Raw genomic sequence first — 18984 nt, forward strand, 5'->3', positions numbered from 1 at the left:
GAGAGGGAAACGGGGGAAGAAGCCAGGGAGCCTTTAACTCTCCCGTCCCCCCCCCCACACGCACACACCCAAGCCTCGGAAGAAGAGGCGGGCAGAGCGCTCCGAAGGGAGCTCTGCTCTGCCGCTGCAGGAAAGCGCGGCTTCCCTCTGGCGTTTGCAGCCGGGAAAGCTTATTTTTGCTTTTTTTTTTCCCCCTCTGGTTCCCCGCCTCCCTTCCCGGCGAAGTTTTCCAAGGTGTGGTTTTTTTCAAAGCAGCCTCCCATCCCTTGTGCCCGGCTCCCGCTGAGCTCCGGGAAAGGAGGAGAAGAGCCTTTGGGGGTTGGAGGGGGAGGCGTGTGCGCGGCCGTGCCAGCTGGGCAACCGGTGCTAAGAAGCAGCTTTGGGGGAGGAGGAGGAGGAGGAGGGGAGAAGACAGGGAGAATGCGGAGTCGCCTTTCAGGGACGCCGAAGCGGCGGGAAAGCAGCACCGCCGCCGCCGCCACCACCAGAGTCTAAGCTTTCGGCGGCTCCAGACAGGTGAGGCGGGGAGCGGGCAGGCGGCCGCCAGGGTGCTGAGACCCAGGCGGTTTCTTTCGGTCCCTGCAGGGAGTAGGCGTAGTTTTGCATTCCTGCCGGACTTCGACCTGGAGCTTACAGTCGTCTTAAAAGAGAAATGGACGGTCAGACCTGCACGGCCCCGAGCGACGTGGCTCTCTCCAGGTAAGCACCCGCTCTCCTTCCTGGTTCCCCCCCCTCACCCGAAAGGTAGTTTTTGGTCGCCGAGGGGCAAAAGGCGAGCGGGACGCCCCGTTTGGTAAACCCGCGAAGTTCAACAGGAGTAAGTGGCTTCCCTGTTCCTCCACCTCTTAGTGTGTCCCCTTCCTTTTCAAAAGAATTTTTTTTAAAAAAACCTGGTTAAGAGGTCAAGTGCTTCACTCTGGGGAGCTTTGGGGATGATGGGTCTTATGGAAGACGGTGGCCAGCTGCCCTCCTGAGGGCGAGGAGCAGTCTGTTTGCCTTGGCGGTGTTTTGACTGGGAATGGCAAATCTGGCTGAATTTGAAGGGAGAAGAGTCTCCGAATAAAGACGCCGGATAAACATGCTCAGCGTTGTATTGTTGCACCTTACTTGAAAAGTACAAGATACAAAGACCCGAAACTTGGTTGTAAATTGAGCTGGGTTCGGTGCTCCTTGTTCCTTAGTAAAGTTCAGTTTTCTGTGAATTGTGGAAACTGGGAAGATACATTCTGAATGCCCCTGAGTGCTTGAGTGAGGAAGTAATTATTATTTCTTTAAAGGTTGGGGGAAGAGGAAAAGCTCAGCTTGAAAGCAAAGATAAGTTAGCAACCTTTGGCGGAGAGGAATGTGACTATGGTATGCTGTGCTGGTGGAATAGTAATTCACCTTCCAAAGCATTCCTGTTAGCTCGGGGAAAAACAATCCACCTTAGCTCTGGAAAGGGCAAGTCAGCTCAACTTGAGGGGGAAAAAAGGCTTATTGTTGGGCTTCTAAGTGTTGAAAGATAGTGCCTGCTCCTTCCTTGCGCATATTGAAAATAAACTTGAGTAGTTATGTGGATTTAATGTGATATTTTGCAAGGACTGGGAAATCTCTCATGCAGTCTGTGAACAAGAAAGTGTATTTGCATGTTAATGGAGGAAACAGGTGGGCTAATTATAACCTAAAACTATTTTTGGCTTACTATACAGATAATTTAGTGCAAAGCCTTGCCACAAGAGTATTAGATTTCTGTGGTTTCTCTTCCTGGGTTGGTTTTGGGGGAGAGCTATGGAAAGCCTAAACAAATGCTGTGTAACAAGGAAGCGTGAAACATTCCTTTTCATTCATTGGAGAATTAAAACCCAAACATTATTTCAAAGGAGAGAAGTTTCATATCATGCAAATTTCATCAAAACTATTTCACGTGCCCTTAAATCTTGTGGGGGACAACAATAGGAACATCTAGGAAGTAAGGCAGTAGAGTCAACTATCTTAGAATAATATTATGATGCAACTATTATAAATTGCTTAGCAATAATTTAAAAGGAAGTAATATACATTTTGTGCATAGTACATATAAATGGCTACTTAGCCTGAAGTCCACTGTTTTTTTCTTTGCATTTTCCCATTTGGCTGAGTTTTTCAGTACTCTTGACATACTATTTTTATTGGGGATATATGTGGGTCAGTTTTAGTCTCCTATCAGTTAAGAAGACAAGAACTGCAAAGCACATGGTTGTGCAAATACAAGTATTTTTGTAATGTATGTATGGATTTCTTATTAACACCTATCAAGTTTTAATATTAGGAATGTCTAACTTATTTAGAGGGCGAGTGCTTGCTTGTTGCACTAAGGTACAAATGCCATAAGCAAAATACTTGTTTACTCAGAGGTATATTCCTGCTTAAATTGCTTGGTAGCAGTGCAGAAATTTTAAATTGCATAGCTAACAGCAGTACAGAAACCTTACAGGAGCAGTGACCGCTCTGAGGATCCACATTGGATATTTCTGCTTCCAAGTGTTGCATTTCAAATCTACTGGAACATATGTGGGATTTCTTCACTGAGAAGCAGAAGGGTGGAATCCCATCTTCATGGTGGGCGTTTGAGACGCTGGAAAGCAATGGGAACTTTTGCTACTTCTCAGTACTTCCAAATCCAATAAGAAATTGGTGGTCTTTCCTTGAGCCCCTTTATGCAGGGACAGGTGCAGAAAAAGCCTTCAAAGAAATAGTCATTTCTTCACAAACAGTGAGTGTGTTGGGAGGGGGTTTGTTTCTGTTGTGTAGGATTGGAATACAACTTATTGGCCCTGGATTTTGAGGGTGGAGGGATGTTGCGGAAGCCAAATGCTGTTGGGACAGACTGAACAAGTATGTTTTCTCTCTCTTTTACATTCTCAGAGATTATACATCGTATAAAGAGTTAACAGTTGCACCAACTGTACGTTATGGTTGTGTACACAAAATAAAGAACAGGTAGTTCAGCACATGACAGCCTGTCAATCTAAAAATACTCTGAAACAAATAGATATTGTTTCTGATGCACATAATTCCAAGCCCAAGATCTTGAGAGCGTGGTCAGTCCTAGTAGTTTCCCCTCTACATACACAGTATATTATATATTATACTTTACAAAGTGGCTTAAACAACAAGAGGTTACACAGAAAGTACACTGTTTTGCAAATCTTACTAGTACGTTGCTTATGTGTAGTGTTAGTAGTAGCACAAAAGAAATTATACTTATAGACTGCATTTTCCTGTAGATTGTGGTATGAATTTATTTTTTAAAGAACAGGCCAGAACCTGTTCATGTTAATAAGTAGGAAATCTGTTGGACATCAAATTTATTTTAAAATCATGTAGAACTCTTTTTAGTAGTCTGGATTATTGAAGAATTGCAGGAAAACATTAGTAATGCATGAAAGACAGAAAAAAGCTAAAATGGGGGGGGGGGAAATGAATCAACTTGTTTATTGCCCGTGTTTTATTACAAACTAATGGAAAAAGGAAAATTAGATTCTAAATGCTGCCTATTTTTTTTAACAGTAATGATTACATTCAATATGATATCAATATAGAAAGCATGTGATATGGTTCCAGGATCAGAGCCAGTGACTATATTTGAATGACCTGAAGGTGTGTTAACATTGTTCAAGGAAGCTAAAGCTGCAATCTGGGAAAGGCCGTTTTGGCCGTCTAAGTACTTGGAAAATAGACCACCTGTGAACCATATGTAGAACCACCCTGTTCGGCATAGAATAAAGTATGAATTAGGCGTGTATAAATCATTTGGTGGTATTTCAAAGCATTGGAAAGTTGTGGGAGTGCTTTGGAACATCTGCTTCATTGACCAGATCTGGAGGAGTGCTCAGAGCCCTCTAAAATAACTTGCATAGCTTTAATACAAATACTAGTATTGCAGGGTACTTTGGATTCTGTTAGAAACAAAGTACTGAAGAGAATACAAGACTGTACCCACCCACAACTCTTTAAAGTAGATGTTTCATGAATCCAGGAAAAAGGTGCCACTGCTTTAAAAAGGACCAAGTAGATGCTATAGGCTTTACGGTCTTGTATATTAAAAAACAGTGCATAGCCCTAACGAACAGGACATACATATGGTTTATTATTTAATAATAATTTAAGTTGTTAATTTAAGTTGTTGCCCCTGCTTTGAAGTTAAATTCAGATGTATAGATACCTCTGTCTTGACTAGGAATGCTGAAGGAACAAATATTTGATAAGAGATTGGATTATGCAAGAAAAGCCAATTGCAAGACAAGTGACCTTTCTTCATTCTTCATTAGATTATTTGTTTATTTAAAACATTTATATCCTATTTTACCATATCCTAAGTAGCCATAGATGTATTTTGGATGAGACAGAAGTACTGCATATGTGGACCAGTCATTTGAACTATATAAAATAATTTCATATGTATGAAACACATTGAGTAAAGGATAGAAATTCAGAAAGGGATGATTAAGAATAATGACTGTATATGTACCCTGCAAAATTAATACTTGTGCTATGCCAGTGATTTCCACTTCTGTGTATGGGAGTAGGAAAGAGTATGAATAGTTTTGTGTGCATGTAAGCTAATATTTTACTTCCTTGATTCAAATATGCATTTTCCTGCAATCCTGCAGCTGTCCTGGGAACCTAAAAAATGCATACCTCCTTAAGGAATCATGAACTGGTACAATGAGTATACTCACTTTATCAGTTGTAAGTTTGAATTAGTGCACACCTGTCTCCCAAATAAGCTTTTAGAGCTGTTTCTTTAAGAGGCCTGCACTGACAGAAACTAGAAAACCCTCCTTGAATGTACTGAATAGTTTTTAAGAAAAGTGTTGATTCCCTTCCTTCTTTTCAGATGTTGAAAAAGAAATATTCGAATGTAGTATTGCTCCACTTCACTGCTATTTGTTTGTAGCTGTTATAGCTACTACAATAACATTGTGCATATAGAAAAGGTGGACCTGGTGACCTGTTAGATCAATTGAGTCAGCATTATCTTTTAAAATCATAATTCGGCGATATGTGTCTTATCCAAGAATTGTGTCTGTCTATTCATATTAACCCTAAGTTATTCCAAATTGCTGTCTGCTTTGTTTTTCAAAAAAAAAATACTTTGGTTATAATTATTCAACTAGTAAATTTGTTCTCTTGAAATGGTTTAATGTAGCACAAGATTCCCACGCCTCTGTTGCTGAAGAAGGTTATTGGAAAAAAATGTGTAATCACAAAAAGAGACAGTGTTTGGAGTAGCAATTTCCTCTGAATGAATGTCTTAAATACATAGAAAGGTCCCATCTATATTTCAATGCAGAGATCAGTTTTAAACTGATGGCTGTTTTAAATGATAAACAAATCCTTTATTCTCCAAATAACTTTCGTAGTTTTGCAAAGGATACTGTTATGAGGCATTCTAAGCAGAACCTTTGTTCTTAATTGTATCCTTAAAGTATTTTAAAAATAAATTACAATCATATTTAAATGCAGTGGCAGTGATTGTAAGCCTTGAGTGGAGCTATAATTAGCAATTATAGAGACCACAGGACTTCAATAATCTTGAGTTGTTCCTTTGCCAACCTCCCTATTGTCTAGAGTGAATCCTAATGCTTAACAGTGCCATTGACTGATATGAATCTTTAGTTTTGGTTACAGAGAGCTGGTCCGGTGAAAAAAAGTTGGTGTACGGTAGAGTTATGTTACATAACTGTTAAATGTGCATCAGCTATTGGATGGTTTAAAAAGTTTTTAAAATAAATTATTGGATACTGTTGAGAAAAGAGGAAATATAGTCTTTGGTACTCTAATAGCAACAGTGCTATTTCTGTCTAGGTTACTGATAGTCCTTGACTTATGATCACAATTGATCCCAAAATTTCCATTGCTAAGCAAGACAGTTGTTAAGTGAATTTTGCCCCATTTTATGACCTTTCTTGCCTCATTTAAATTAATCACTGCAGTTGTTAAGTTAGTTACACGTTTGTTAAATGAATCTGACTTCCCCATTGACTTTGCTTTGCAGAAGGTCACAAAAGGTCATCACATAACCCAAGCATATTGCAACTGTAAAAAAAACATGCCAGTCATCAAGCATCCAAATTTTGATCATGTGACCATGGGAATGCTGCAGTGGTCATACTGTAAATGTGAAAAACAGTCATAAGTCTCTTTTTTTCAGTGCTGTTGTAAGTTTGAACAGTCACTAAACGAATGGTTGTAAGTTGAGGACTACTGTACAGGTCTGTTGATGAGGATGTGATTTCATCCTCATCAACAGTGGGGATTGCAATAATTCATACATCCCCTCAACATGATGCAATGTTTAATTTATATTCCAAGATTTAATCATTTTAAAAATAAAAACACATGAGTGAAGTCATAAATAGTAGCTTCTAATTATAACCTGTTAATTTAAATCAGGTTAAGATTACAGCAGGGGTGTCAAACTTGCGGGCCAGATGTGTCACGCACTGGCCATGCCCACTCCTGTTTTAGCAAAGGGGAAAAAAGTCACGATACGACATGACGACACGTGTTTGACACTCCTAGATTAGAGGCAAAGCTCTAATGAAAGAAAATTGGTAATGTTTGAATGAACTTTTGTTTTGCCTGAAGCTATCACTGCATCAATGCATTATGAAAAATCATAATTTAGAGCATCTTTCCCCAAGTTGCTGCTTTGAGGAAGTGTTCAGACTATTCCCAGAATGCACAAATTGCATGGAAATAAACCATGGTGGCTAGGAATTATGATTGCATTTGTTCTAATGATGTGAGTGTTTCCCAAACAGAAGGCAGGACTGAAAAAAATTACAAAACATCACATCTGGAAGACATGAGCCTGATCTAAACTGCTTTACAGTATCTTACATACCTTACTATATAAAATGAAATTTCAACATGTACAGTATCTTAAGTTTTTTTTAAAAAAATATTTTACTTAAATAATTGCTATATTTAACTATATTGTACAGGTGAATCCGGCTAAATCGTTACAACAGTTTTCAGATTTCCTTAAGTTGGGGGCCTGTTTAGAGGGTTGTTCCCATACCATATAGATGTATCTTATAAAAATGTTTTTCAAGTACCTTTTCATTCAACATTCAAAAATGGTTCAGAGGCTTCCTCTGCCTGACAAGAGGCATTTTAATTGTGAAAATGTCAGAACTCTTGAATCAAAATCCTTAATAAGTTATAAAGCTTATAGGTTGACTTTATTGTTCCTTACCCCAACCAGCTTAGAAACTTGTCACGTGAGAGAAACGAACAATATTCTTAGAAATGTTGTAAAGAGAAGCATGATGAAGTTGTAGTAGTTGAAGTATTTATAGAAAGGAATGCAGAAACACATAGAATATAGTGGCTTAAGCAGATTTAACTTGGCTGGTAAGTAAATCCCCTTTTCTGTAATTAACCAAGCACGGTAGCAGGAGTTTTGTCTTCAAACAACTATGAAACTATTCAGAAAGAAAAGCTAAAAGGGTCTGAGGAATAAAGGAATGCAAACTCAAAACGTTTGCCGTAACTGAAAACACTGTAAAATCAAGGCATAATTTGAGCTGACAAAAACAGTTTTCAAGGTTTGTATATAAATTTGAAAATTAACTTATGTTTGGTGTCTTAAACAACTATTTCCTGACTCCTTTAAAGCATTTTTATCCGTGGTTGGTTGTTAAAACTGATAACAAAATATACACTATGTATTTCTTAGAACAATATGTTTTTCTGGAGATCTAATTATTCTAAAAGTGCCATTTTAGAATCAAGTACTGCATTTAAGGGACATGGGCTCAGGGGCTGAGCTTGATCGAAAGGTTGGCAGTTCAGCAGTTCAAAACCCTAGCGCCGCGTAACGGGATGAGCTCCCATTACTTGTCCCAGCTTCTGCCAACCTAGCAGTTAGAAAGCACGTAAAAATGCAAGTAGAAAACTAGGGACCACTTTGGGTGGGAAGGTAACGTTCTGTACACCTTTGGCATTTAGTCATGCTGGCCACATGACCACAGAGATGTCTTTGGACAGCGCTGGCTCTTCAGCTTTGTAATGGAGATGAGCATCGGAAAGGACTACCATGTATGTGTGAGGGGAACCTTTACCTTTTAGTACTGCATTTATTGCTCAGTATAGTAAGTTCATGACTGCATAATAACTTTGGAAGAAATGGTTGTGACAGTACCTGCCAAGCTACTCCTAGACTAATCCCAGGTTTTGGGAGCATTGTGTTTCAGTCGTTTTACTGCTTGCTTTGGGTTAGTTTTAGTCATAGAATCATAGGACAGGAAGGGACCTCTGAAGTCTTCTAGTCAATCCCCTGCTGAAGGCAGGAGCCTTATACATCCCAGTCAAATAGTTGAGCGCCCACAATCCCAAGAGACAACATTTTCCATTATGTATTGCTCTCACTGTCAGAATTTATCCTTATTTCTAGGTTATCTCTCTCTTTGACAAGCTTCCATCCATTACTACTTGTCCTGCAATCCCTCTTTTCTCTGACAGCCTCTCAAGTTTTGGACAGCAGCTATGTTCCCCCCACCCCCACCCCCACTCCTGCTCTTTGATAGGCTAGACATATTCAGGTCCCTCAACTGTTCTCATATGATTTAGTCTCCAGACCTCTTACCATCTCTGTTGATCTTTTCTGCACATGTTCCAGGGTCTCAACATGATCAGAACTGGATGCATTATCCCAAGTATGGTCTCACTAGCGCTATGTAAAGAGATACTATCACATCTCATTGTCTTGGCACTATTCCTCTATTGCCTAGGTCTTCATTGGCTTTTTTTGTCAGTGGCAGCCTGCTGCTGACCCACACTTAAGTGGTGGTCCACTAGGACAGGGCTCTCCAGCCTTGGCAACTTTAAAACTTGTGGACTTCAACTTCCAGAATTCTGGGAGTTGATGTCCACAAGTCTTAAAGTTGCCAAGGTTGGAGACCTCTACACAACGACATCTGGATCCCTTTCACAGTTAATATTGTTGAGTCAGGTACATCTGCTCAATGAATTGATTCATTAAGTCAATATTGTTTTGTTAAAATTGAATTTAAGGCCCTTACTTTGGTCTAAAATGCAGTGCCATGAATAGTAACACCATTGCTTCATGAGTATCACTGGCTGCCACTGGCTTCTAAGTACAATTCAGCTGGTTATCATCTAAAATTGTATGTAGCTTATTTTTCTTTTTGGTGCCTTGAAATCATTGTTGACAGCTGGACTAGTTCCTGCAGTTTTCTTGGCAAGTTTTTTGGAAAGTGGTTTGCCTTTCCCTTCTTTCTAGGGTTCCCTTCTTTCTAGGGTTGAGAGGATGAGTGGCCCAGTTACCCATCTGTCTGTGTGCCTAAGGTGGGACTAAAATTTATAGTGTAATCTCCTGGTTTTTAACCTGGTACCTTAACCACTACAACAAATTGGCTCTCCTGAGTGGTTTAAAGTCCATATATTTATTAGGTTGTCTCTTTTTGCAACTCTTTTTTTGCAGGGTTGGCTTACTCTGTGCCCTATTGGTTAAAGCAATGTTATCTTGCAACCTCTTAGAGAAGGGCTTTCTGTGTGGCTGCACCTGGAAATCCATGTCATTCTGATACTGTATTGTTTCTGCAAAGCCTTTGAAGGCCTTGTTATTTCAGTAGGCTTTGGACTCTCATCCTGCTCTCTGATCTATGTCTTCTATGATAGAATTGCTCTCGTTGTTTTCTTACTAGAAGTTATTCTAGTAATTCTCCTTTATTATTATTTCAATATTTTAGATGTTGTAAGGTGTGCTTAGAGTTGTGACTCTAACTGAGGTGGATTATAGATTGGATTAAATAAATAAACTAGCACCAAATAATCCTGCAAAGCAATAGAATATTGTAGGGCTTCTAATCCTGTTTACGAATTGGTCTAATCCTTAGGAATACTTGCCATAAGCCATCACTCCATGCTTGAAATAACATTGAGGCTATTGATCAAGAGAATTTTAGCAGGCTAGCAACATAAACATGTGGGGAATAGTAAAGTTGTCAATATGTACGGAGAAAAATGGGTAATTTAAAATATTGAATACTTTTTTCTTATAACTTTTACTACTGTTTTGTAAACTGCTCAGAATTATAGCATATAAATTGGGTAGCCATCTAAGTCTTTTAAATCAATAAATTGAAAAAAAATATATAGAGTTTGTGATTGAGTTTATCTGAAAGAAGACAGATTTGAAGGTTGTTTTTTTTTTAAAAAATATATCTTGTATCTGAGAAGAAATTTGATGTAGTGCATTGGAATAGAGTCTCTGAGATTTTGAGTCTATTTTAGGCAAAAAAGCCAGGTAGATGACCTTGGGACAATCACTGTCCAGAGTCACTTTAGAGATGGGCAGCAATATAAATGAGACAAATGAATGAAATGAATAAATAAAATTTCCTCAAAATCCTGCCAAGAAAGTTGCAGGAAATTGAGCCTAAAGCACCCAAATCTCTCTCTCTCTCTCTCTCTGTGTGTGTGTGTGTGTGTGTGTGTATGTATGTGTGTGTGTGTGTGTGTGTGTGTATATATATATATATATATATATATATATATATATATATATATATATGGATCTTTGGTTGTTCGGGTTTTCTCCCGCGTAAGATTCGAAGTATCTAGGCAACGTTTGCGGGAGAAAACCTGAACAACCAAAGATCCACATACAAATACCCATGAGAACCTCAGAAAACATATATATATATATATATATATATATATATATATATATATATATATATATATATATATGGCATTGGCTTTGTTCGGGTATTTTCCCACGTCATTGTAGTTGTGCTTTTAAAGTTGTAGCTTTAAAAAGTTTTAAAGTTGTAGCTACAACTTTAAAAGCACAACTACAATGACGTGGGAAAATACCCGAACAAAGCTGAATGCCATACATGTAAGTACCCACGAAAACTTAAGAAAACATATATGTGTGTGTATACACACACACATACACTAATATTATAACGCAGCCAGTTAGGTAGCAGCACAGAGCTGTTGCAAGTGATCCATGTTTAATGACCTATGATGACCAGGGCACGGCACAGAGGTAACAGGCGGCTGGCAGTTGAGATTGCCCCTTATTGCTCCACATTTCCCCAGATGCTCCCACGTTTCTGCAAACACATACACACAAACACATACACACACACCTCCAGCAGCCTTTGGTTGCAAATAGTCCAGCGCAACCCTGGGAGCACAAAGGCTGAAATCCAGCAGGGCAAGTCAAGGAGTCCAGGAAGCAAAGGAGCAAGGCAATTAATCCAGAAAGCCAGAAAGAATGCAAGGAATCCAGGAAAGTTCAAACGTCTGCACTCAACACTCCATGAATTCAGCATTTGTCTCCAACAAATGCCCCTCCCCACAGCGTCTCCTTAAGTCTCAGTCCCCAGATGTGCCTTGTGAAGAGGCGGGGCGCTCTCCTCCTGAGTAATTGGGTCAGTCTGCCCTGTTCTCGCCTTCTCTCCACTCTTTGTGCTCGAGGATCAGGAGGGGGTGGTCCTTGCTCATTGCCTGAGCTCTTTCTGTCATATTCACTGCTTAGTCTCTCTTGGTCATTCTCCCTCCCTGCCAACAAGCTGTCCCAATCCTGAAAGACCCTGGCCGGACTGGGCATGCTCCTCCCCATTTTCCTCTGAAGCCAACAAAGCTGCCCCCTCAGTCTCCGTAGGCTCCAGTTCCAGCTTGTCTTCCTCTGCAGATTCAGGCTCCAATGGGGACATGACATAACCATTGTTTAGCAACTGTTCAAACATACAATGCTGCTGATTAATTACAGCTGATCCTCATACTTATGTCCATCGTGATCATGATCCAGGCGCCTGTCTTGCATTTACGATGTTGCAAATTCCCATAGTCATGTGACCCAATTCATGATCTTCATTGGCTTCCTACAAACAAAGTCAGTTGGGAAGCTGGCAGGAGGTTTCAAATAGTGACCACATGATGTCCTTGCTTAATACCCGTAATGATTTGCTTAATAATGGTAAACGGAAGTGCCAAGAATTCTGTTACAGTGGGGTATTCAGAAGTGTGTTTTATTACCATGTTGCTTAGTGACAAAAATTCTGGTCTCAATTCCTGTGGTTAACCAAGAATTACCTGCACTCGTATTTTTGGGTATTTTCCCACGTCATTATAGTTGTGCTTTTAAAGTTGTAGCAACATTTCGGCAGAATCTCATCTGCCATCATCAGGCTTCTGTATTGTGTTCGTCTGTGAGTCAGACTTTTACAGTTGTTTCAGTTTTAAATTTAAAACTGAAACAACTGTAATAGTCTGACTCACAGACATTGCTACAACTTTAAAAGCACAACTATAATGACGTGGGAAAATACCCGAACAAAGCTGAATACTGAATACCAAAGCTGAACAAAGCTGAATACTATCTATCTATCTATCTATCTATCTATCTATCTATCTATCTATCTATCTATCTATCTATCTATCTATCTATCTATCTTACAATTACTATTATGGGGAAAAAATCTTAATATTTTCCTATTTCTCTCGATGTTACCTTCAGGCCACAAATTCTCTCTTGATATTCATCTGGAATCTAGCAATGGGGAATAATGAGATTCCCCTGGAACAGTGCAAAGCTGCAATGATGAGTCCAGGCTGATAACAATCCAAAAATAGACTTCAACTGTTATTATTTTTTTCTGGTTTTGAGCCAGTGTTGACTACTGGTATCTGCCTGAGCATGTCCCCACAGTTTTCTTGGCAATACTTTGGAAGTAGAATGACATTGCATATTTCCTAGTTCTGATAGGAGGTGACTGCCCCAAGGTCACCTAGTTGGCTTGGAGCTAAGGCAGGTCTAGAGCTTTCAGTCTCCTGGTTTCTAGCTGGTACCTTAACCACTAGACTAAGTTGACTCTCTTATTTTTTACTTCTCCATAGAGATTTATTACTCCTCCGTAGTTATTCCAAAACTATTTCTAATAACATATGAATGTCAGATAACTGGATAATCTAGTCAAGTGTGATTAAAAGATCAATAAGTCTAACCACAGAGAAAGTTACTCCCTAATTACTTCAGCTTTTTCAAAGTGGTTTTTATAGAGTGTTTTCCAACAGGCACTGGGGAAAAAAAACCCCATTGCAATATAATAATCATTAGCACATATGCAATGACTTATACTTGGTAAGATAAGGTGATACTTGGCAAATGATTTGATAGATAAAATAAGAGAGTAAATCATGTTTTCATTATAATGCCAGAATATAATTACATCATGTTAGTATGGGAAATGTGTCTCAGTTGTTGTTTAAAGGTTTCTTTGAACAGCTCCAGAATAGCATGAACAATGCTTGCTCTGTGTTAATGTAAGAGTAATCATGCTTTGACATTTCTTAAAATTCCAGTATTAAAGAACTACTGCTCTAGACAAACGATTTAACATTTCGCTTAATTAAATTAGGATCCCGAGCAGTGTTATTTTTAAGATCCAGTCCTTTGTGCTAATATATTGAACAAGTTCAATAGTTTTTGGGTTTTTTTTGGGGGGGGGGGGGAACACAACCACATCAGCTTAAAGTGCAGAAACTACCTAAATTTTATTCAGGTGTTCATTGTGACTTTTTCCTACTAAATACAAGCGAAATTGCTTCTTAATGCTGCACTAAGTTGAATGAAATATTAGCTCAAGAGAGAGAACATTTTGGGCTGTTGAGTTTGAAAAAGAATACATTTCCAGCTTTCGGGAAATTAAGCAATTGATGGGGCCAACTGAAGCAACCCAATCAGATGAAGGGGGGCAAAATTACTCAATATTTAAAACAGGGCTATTAAGTTTGGCATAACAGTGAACTATAATGTTAACCGGAGTGATATTAAACATTAATATCAATGTTATTGCCCAAGAAGGCTCTGAAAAATGCAACTTGTACTTTATACAAAACAATAGTATGTAGTCAGCTTCTTACAATAGGTGGCAGCATCTGGCTGACATGGATGTTCTGGTCCCACCAAAGATACTTCCAAGATAATTCTGTATTCTTGCCAGGAGAAAAACATAAATCTCATTAAAAAATCATTAAATCTCTAGGAGCCTAACCTGACTAATAGGAGAGCCAGTTTGATCTACTGTTTAAGGTACCAGGCTAAAATGGTAAGTGGTTAAGGCACCAGTCTAAAGAGCATGAGGCTGTGAGTTCAAGTCTGGCCTTAGCCATGAATGGCAGCTGGGTGACTGTGGGCCAGTCACTATTTCTCAGACCAACTCATGTTACAAGGTGGTGGTTTTGGGGAAAATAGGAGGAGGAAGCAGCATTATGTATGCTCATTAGCTTGAGTTATCTGTGAAGTAGTAAAAGGCAATTTTTAAAAAAAAAAACCAAATCAGTCAATAAATATCCCAAGGGATATCATTTTGCTATAAATCTGGCAGACAACTCTGTGTTTTCTACATAAGTCATAATTTATATGAACCACATTATACATAAAGTTCTTAAAACGGACCAGTAGATATGATGTGCTGGCAAATAACACTTGCTGGATAGTTGTACCCATGTTGATTACATAAAGCTGTTATGTGAAACAAGCCTAACTTACCAGGTTTTGTGAAAAATGCAGGGTTTCTTAAATTCATTGTTAGAAACATTTATGAAAAGCAACAATCCTTAATGCTAGCTTATGCATTCTAATAAAATATGTACAGAATAGTAAAATAAAATAAACCTAATGTGACACTGTCTGGTGGTTTATCAAAGCACTGTGCACTTTGGGATGTGGCTTACATTACATAAATCACTAGATATTATTCACTATAAAAGAACTGTGGTGTCTTGCCGTGCTTTAACAGTAAGGCTCCCATCAGTATTTATAATATGTACTGCTGTTTCTTGCATTCTGTTGTCATTGTACCAGTTAACCATGACAACAGCTTTCATTTAGAGCAGCAGCTTTGAAATCCTCTCTTGTTTACTCCTGGTATAACCCAAAATACATAGGGAAGTAGACTCAGGAGAAGACTTTTATACAAATATATTAGAAACTAGACAGATGTATCCTATGGTGTGATTTATAATGAAATAGAATCCAGTTGTCCTTTTCTTCTAGATTTGGCAGTGTGATAGATTGAATTTATACTTTTCCTTTAGAATGCAATTTGGAAAAACATGTTGACTTCATGTAGAACAAAGCACCACAGTTTATTTTTGTCAATACAGATTGTATCTGACATCTATCACGCAAAAGGACTAGATACCAATGTCTTGTCTGCCTTTAGAGCAGAGAGAACAAATGTCAAGTTTCCTGGATCTAGCACATGATACAAACGTCTATAATCCACCAGAATTCACCCAGTTTTGGATTTTGATCCTTACAATCTATAATTCAATAATTCTGAAATCTGTAGTTCAGACTTTGGTATGATTTTGAATTACCAATAGAAGAGAATATATGTATCTCATATATAAAGAGTTTCTTGGCTGTTTGCTTGCAGATATTTCATTACTAGAGTAGGTAGCAAACTCACAGAGCACCTAGGATTCCATAAGTTGTAAATTCTTGCTACTGAAATGCAGTTTAGACATCCTCTTTACAGACACATTTTCTGGTTCTAGAATAGCTTAAAATAGGGATAATCTTATTATGTATGTTAAATAATTTGAAACCAGGAATCTTCTTGAACAACTGCAGACATAGCCAGAACATCAACATTATGTTTGCACTTAACTGCTAAACATTTTAATTATCAGGCACTATCAGTTCCAGATCAAAGATGTGAAGGAAAGAAAGGAAAAGTTGAGGAAAAAAGTACAGTCTTCCTCTACCCCATATCTGTCTAATACTCCCTTAATCAGCAGGTGAAAGAATTTGGGAGAATCCACAGGTCCATTGATCCTTGTACTATTGTGAACTCTTCTCAGTTAATCAATTTCATTTGCATAATAGTGTGTTGATATAGATTTTTGGTAAGCTGCTGTGTTTAGCTATTCTTTGAAAGAAGGTTAATGAAAATAAATCAGATATGCTAACAGGAAATTACATTTTCCTGTAAGCAATCTCATATGTCCAAGACATTCAACTGATGATTTGCTTGAAAATACCACTGCACTTCATCATGCCATATTTGTCATCCAAGTGGCGGGCTTAATTATATCAAACAAGAATTTTAAAAAGTAAAAAATGTGATATATGAAGGATGAATAAAAAGTAATGACTCCGCCTCCATGTCTTTACTTAATAGCCACACTCTAATAAATGATATAAGAAAATAATCCTTGAAAGGAACTCTTCTTTGCCTATAATTATTTCTTCACTATATACCAGGGGTGTCAAACTTGCGTCATCACGTTATCACATGATGTATCACAACTTCCCCCCCTTTGCTAAACTGGGGATAGGCGTGGCCAGCACGCAATGCATCCTGCCTACAAGCTATGAGTTTGATACCTCTGCTATATACCATTAACTATATACTCATACATGGTCAAAATTCTTAAAAGACATAATGAAAGATCTCCACACTTAGTCATTTCAATCAGATTCTGACAGACCATTCTACCTCTTCAACTGGGTCAAGCACAAGCCCACAATGTTATGCCTACATTTTGGAAAAAGGTAACATTGCATGATAGGTCTGGAGTATATGGTGAATGGGGTAAGCCTCTAGAGATGTGAGGTCTAGCTTTGTCATGTTGCAGCAAAATATCTTCTTGTGCTTCTAGACTTAATCATTGTTTCAGTATTTTGAATATTGTAGTATAGGGGTCTGAATTGCTAGTGGTGCCAGATTCAAGGAAATTTATGTAAACACTATCTGCAAAATCTGTAGTCATGAGTTTTCCTGCTGAATCCTGGGCTTAAATTATTTATTTTCTCCCTGCAGGTGAAGGTTTGCGATGATATTCCACTGTTTGCACAGTTATTAGGCAGGTTGTATTTTGGAGGATTAATTTTTATTATTGAACAACTACAATGCTCTCGGTCCATCAACAACGTTAATAAAGCTCAAACCTGAATATTTAAGAAAGTAAAAGTGAGGTTTTGGCATTCTTAGGAGAATATTTATGTGTGCAAAATTATTGAGCAACTATGAGCGTGCAGAATTATTATGCAACTAAATGAGAAACACAGATTTTCCCATCTCATTCATTTATTTGCATCTGTTAAAGTGAGAATAATAAGCAAACAACTCAAAATGCACAAATAAACATTTCTGACATATAAAACAAAATTAAGTGACCAATATAGCCATCCTTCTTTTCAATAACAGTCATAAGCCTTCCATTCATGGAGCCTGTCAGTTTCTTGATCTGTTGACTTTTTGTGCAGTAGCAACCACAGCCTCACAGATGCTGTTCAGAAAAATGTATTTTTTTCCTTCACCATAAAATTCCTGTTTAAGAAGGGCCCATAAGTTCTCAGTAGGGTTTAGGTTAGGTGAGGAAGGGGCCATGTCATTATTCTTTCATCTTTAGGGACTTTACTGGCTAGCCACACAGTGGAGTACTTCAATGCATGCTGTGGAGCATTGTCCTGCATAAAAATCATCTTGAAAGATGCAGACTTTTCCCTGTACCACTGCTTGAAGAAAGTGTCTTCTAAAAAAATGGCAATAGGTTTGGAAGTTCATTTTGAGTCCATCTTCAACCCGAAATGTCCAACTAGTTCATCTTTAATAATACCAGCCCATACCAGTACCCCACCTCTACTTTGCTGACATCTGAATCAAAGTGGAGGTCTGTGCCTATTACTGATCCATTGATGGGCCCATCCATCTGATCTGTCACTCTCATCTCATCAGTCCATAAAACCTTTGAAAAATCTGTCTTCAAATATTTCTTGGCCCAGTCTTGCCATTTCAACCTATGTGTCTTGTTCAGTGGTGATTGGGTTTTAGCCTTCCACACCTGGGCCATGTCTCTGAGTGCTGACTGCCTTTTACTTGTGGGCATTCTAGGTAGGTTGCCGTTCTGGAGTATAACAACACTGGAGGATAATGGGTTCCTCGTAACTTTATGTTTGACTCTTGTCAAATCTTTGGCAGTTAAAGTGTATGTTTTTTTCTCAACATGTTTCTTGCAGCCCTGTTGACTATTTGCAACAAAAAGTTTGATGGTTCTGTGATCACACCCCAATATTTTAGCAATTTCAAGACTTCTGAAATTTCTCTGAAAGACTTTTTACAATTTTTGACTTTTCAGAGTCAGTTACATCTCTTTTTTGGCCCATTTTGCCTGAGGAAAAGAAGCAGTCTAATAATTATGCGTACCTTGATCTCCTTAGGCCACATCCTCCTTCATTATACAAATACACATCACCTGACATGCTTATATCCACTAAGCATTCAAGTTTATACAGGTTGGAGGTGGAAAATATGCATAAAAATGATGATATGGTTAAAATACTAACTTGCCTAATTGTGCATACAGTGTATATAGACGGATGTTTCATTTCTGAGTCAGAATGATGAGTCCATATTTCATTAACTGGAACAATATTGTGAAGAAATTCCATACCTTCATTCTCTTAGCTTGACAGCAATAATTGGCAGATTTCAATGCTTGAGATTCTAATCCTTGCGGTCAGCATATAAAGAATTCATCTTGCACTAACTTTCTGATATTACACAATATCAACAACATGTCCCACAAATTCTTGTGAAGTGCTAAACTTGGCAGTAAATGATCTTTGAGTAATCCACAAGTCACTCATCAGTCTCTTTCTTGTGAAACTTCTCAATTGCTCTCTTAGCTTACCCACTTTGTTCTTGATCACACAAATCAGCTCTTTTCACACACTGTCATTACATTTTTTTTAGCTCAGCAACATTTTTTCAGGAGTCATTTTCAATTGGAATGCCTCTACAGCAATCAGAAATTCTATTATGGCATGTTACTTAAAATGCAGTGACTTGCTGCAGGCATTTCATGAATAATAGCTATTTCCTGCCCACTGAAATGAAGAGATGCTGAAGAACATGTCAGAGTTTTTAGAATGTCAGTACTGCCATCTATTGGTGATTTTTA

General features: G+C 38.3%; 1 protein-coding gene across 6 annotated transcripts in view; it reads left to right on the top strand.

Moving 5' to 3' along the window:
* The first annotated feature begins 383 nt into the window (after window positions 1-383).
* The window catches only part of COBLL1 (cordon-bleu WH2 repeat protein like 1), a 115403-nt gene continuing 96802 nt past the window's right edge, over window positions 384-18984 (top strand). For all 6 annotated transcript variants that reach the window (XM_026697138.2, XM_026697141.2, XM_087920045.1 and 3 more), the window contains exon 1: window positions 384-699. In XM_026697138.2, coding sequence (XP_026552923.1) covers window positions 653-699 — 47 coding nt within the window. In that variant the 5' untranslated portion in view covers window positions 384-652. The remainder of the gene's footprint in view (window positions 700-18984) is intronic.

This window comes from Pseudonaja textilis, chromosome 1, assembly GCF_049901715.1.
Source record: "Pseudonaja textilis isolate UNSWEBS1 chromosome 1, rPseTex1.2, whole genome shotgun sequence".
Taxonomy (NCBI): domain Eukaryota; kingdom Metazoa; phylum Chordata; class Lepidosauria; order Squamata; family Elapidae; genus Pseudonaja; species Pseudonaja textilis.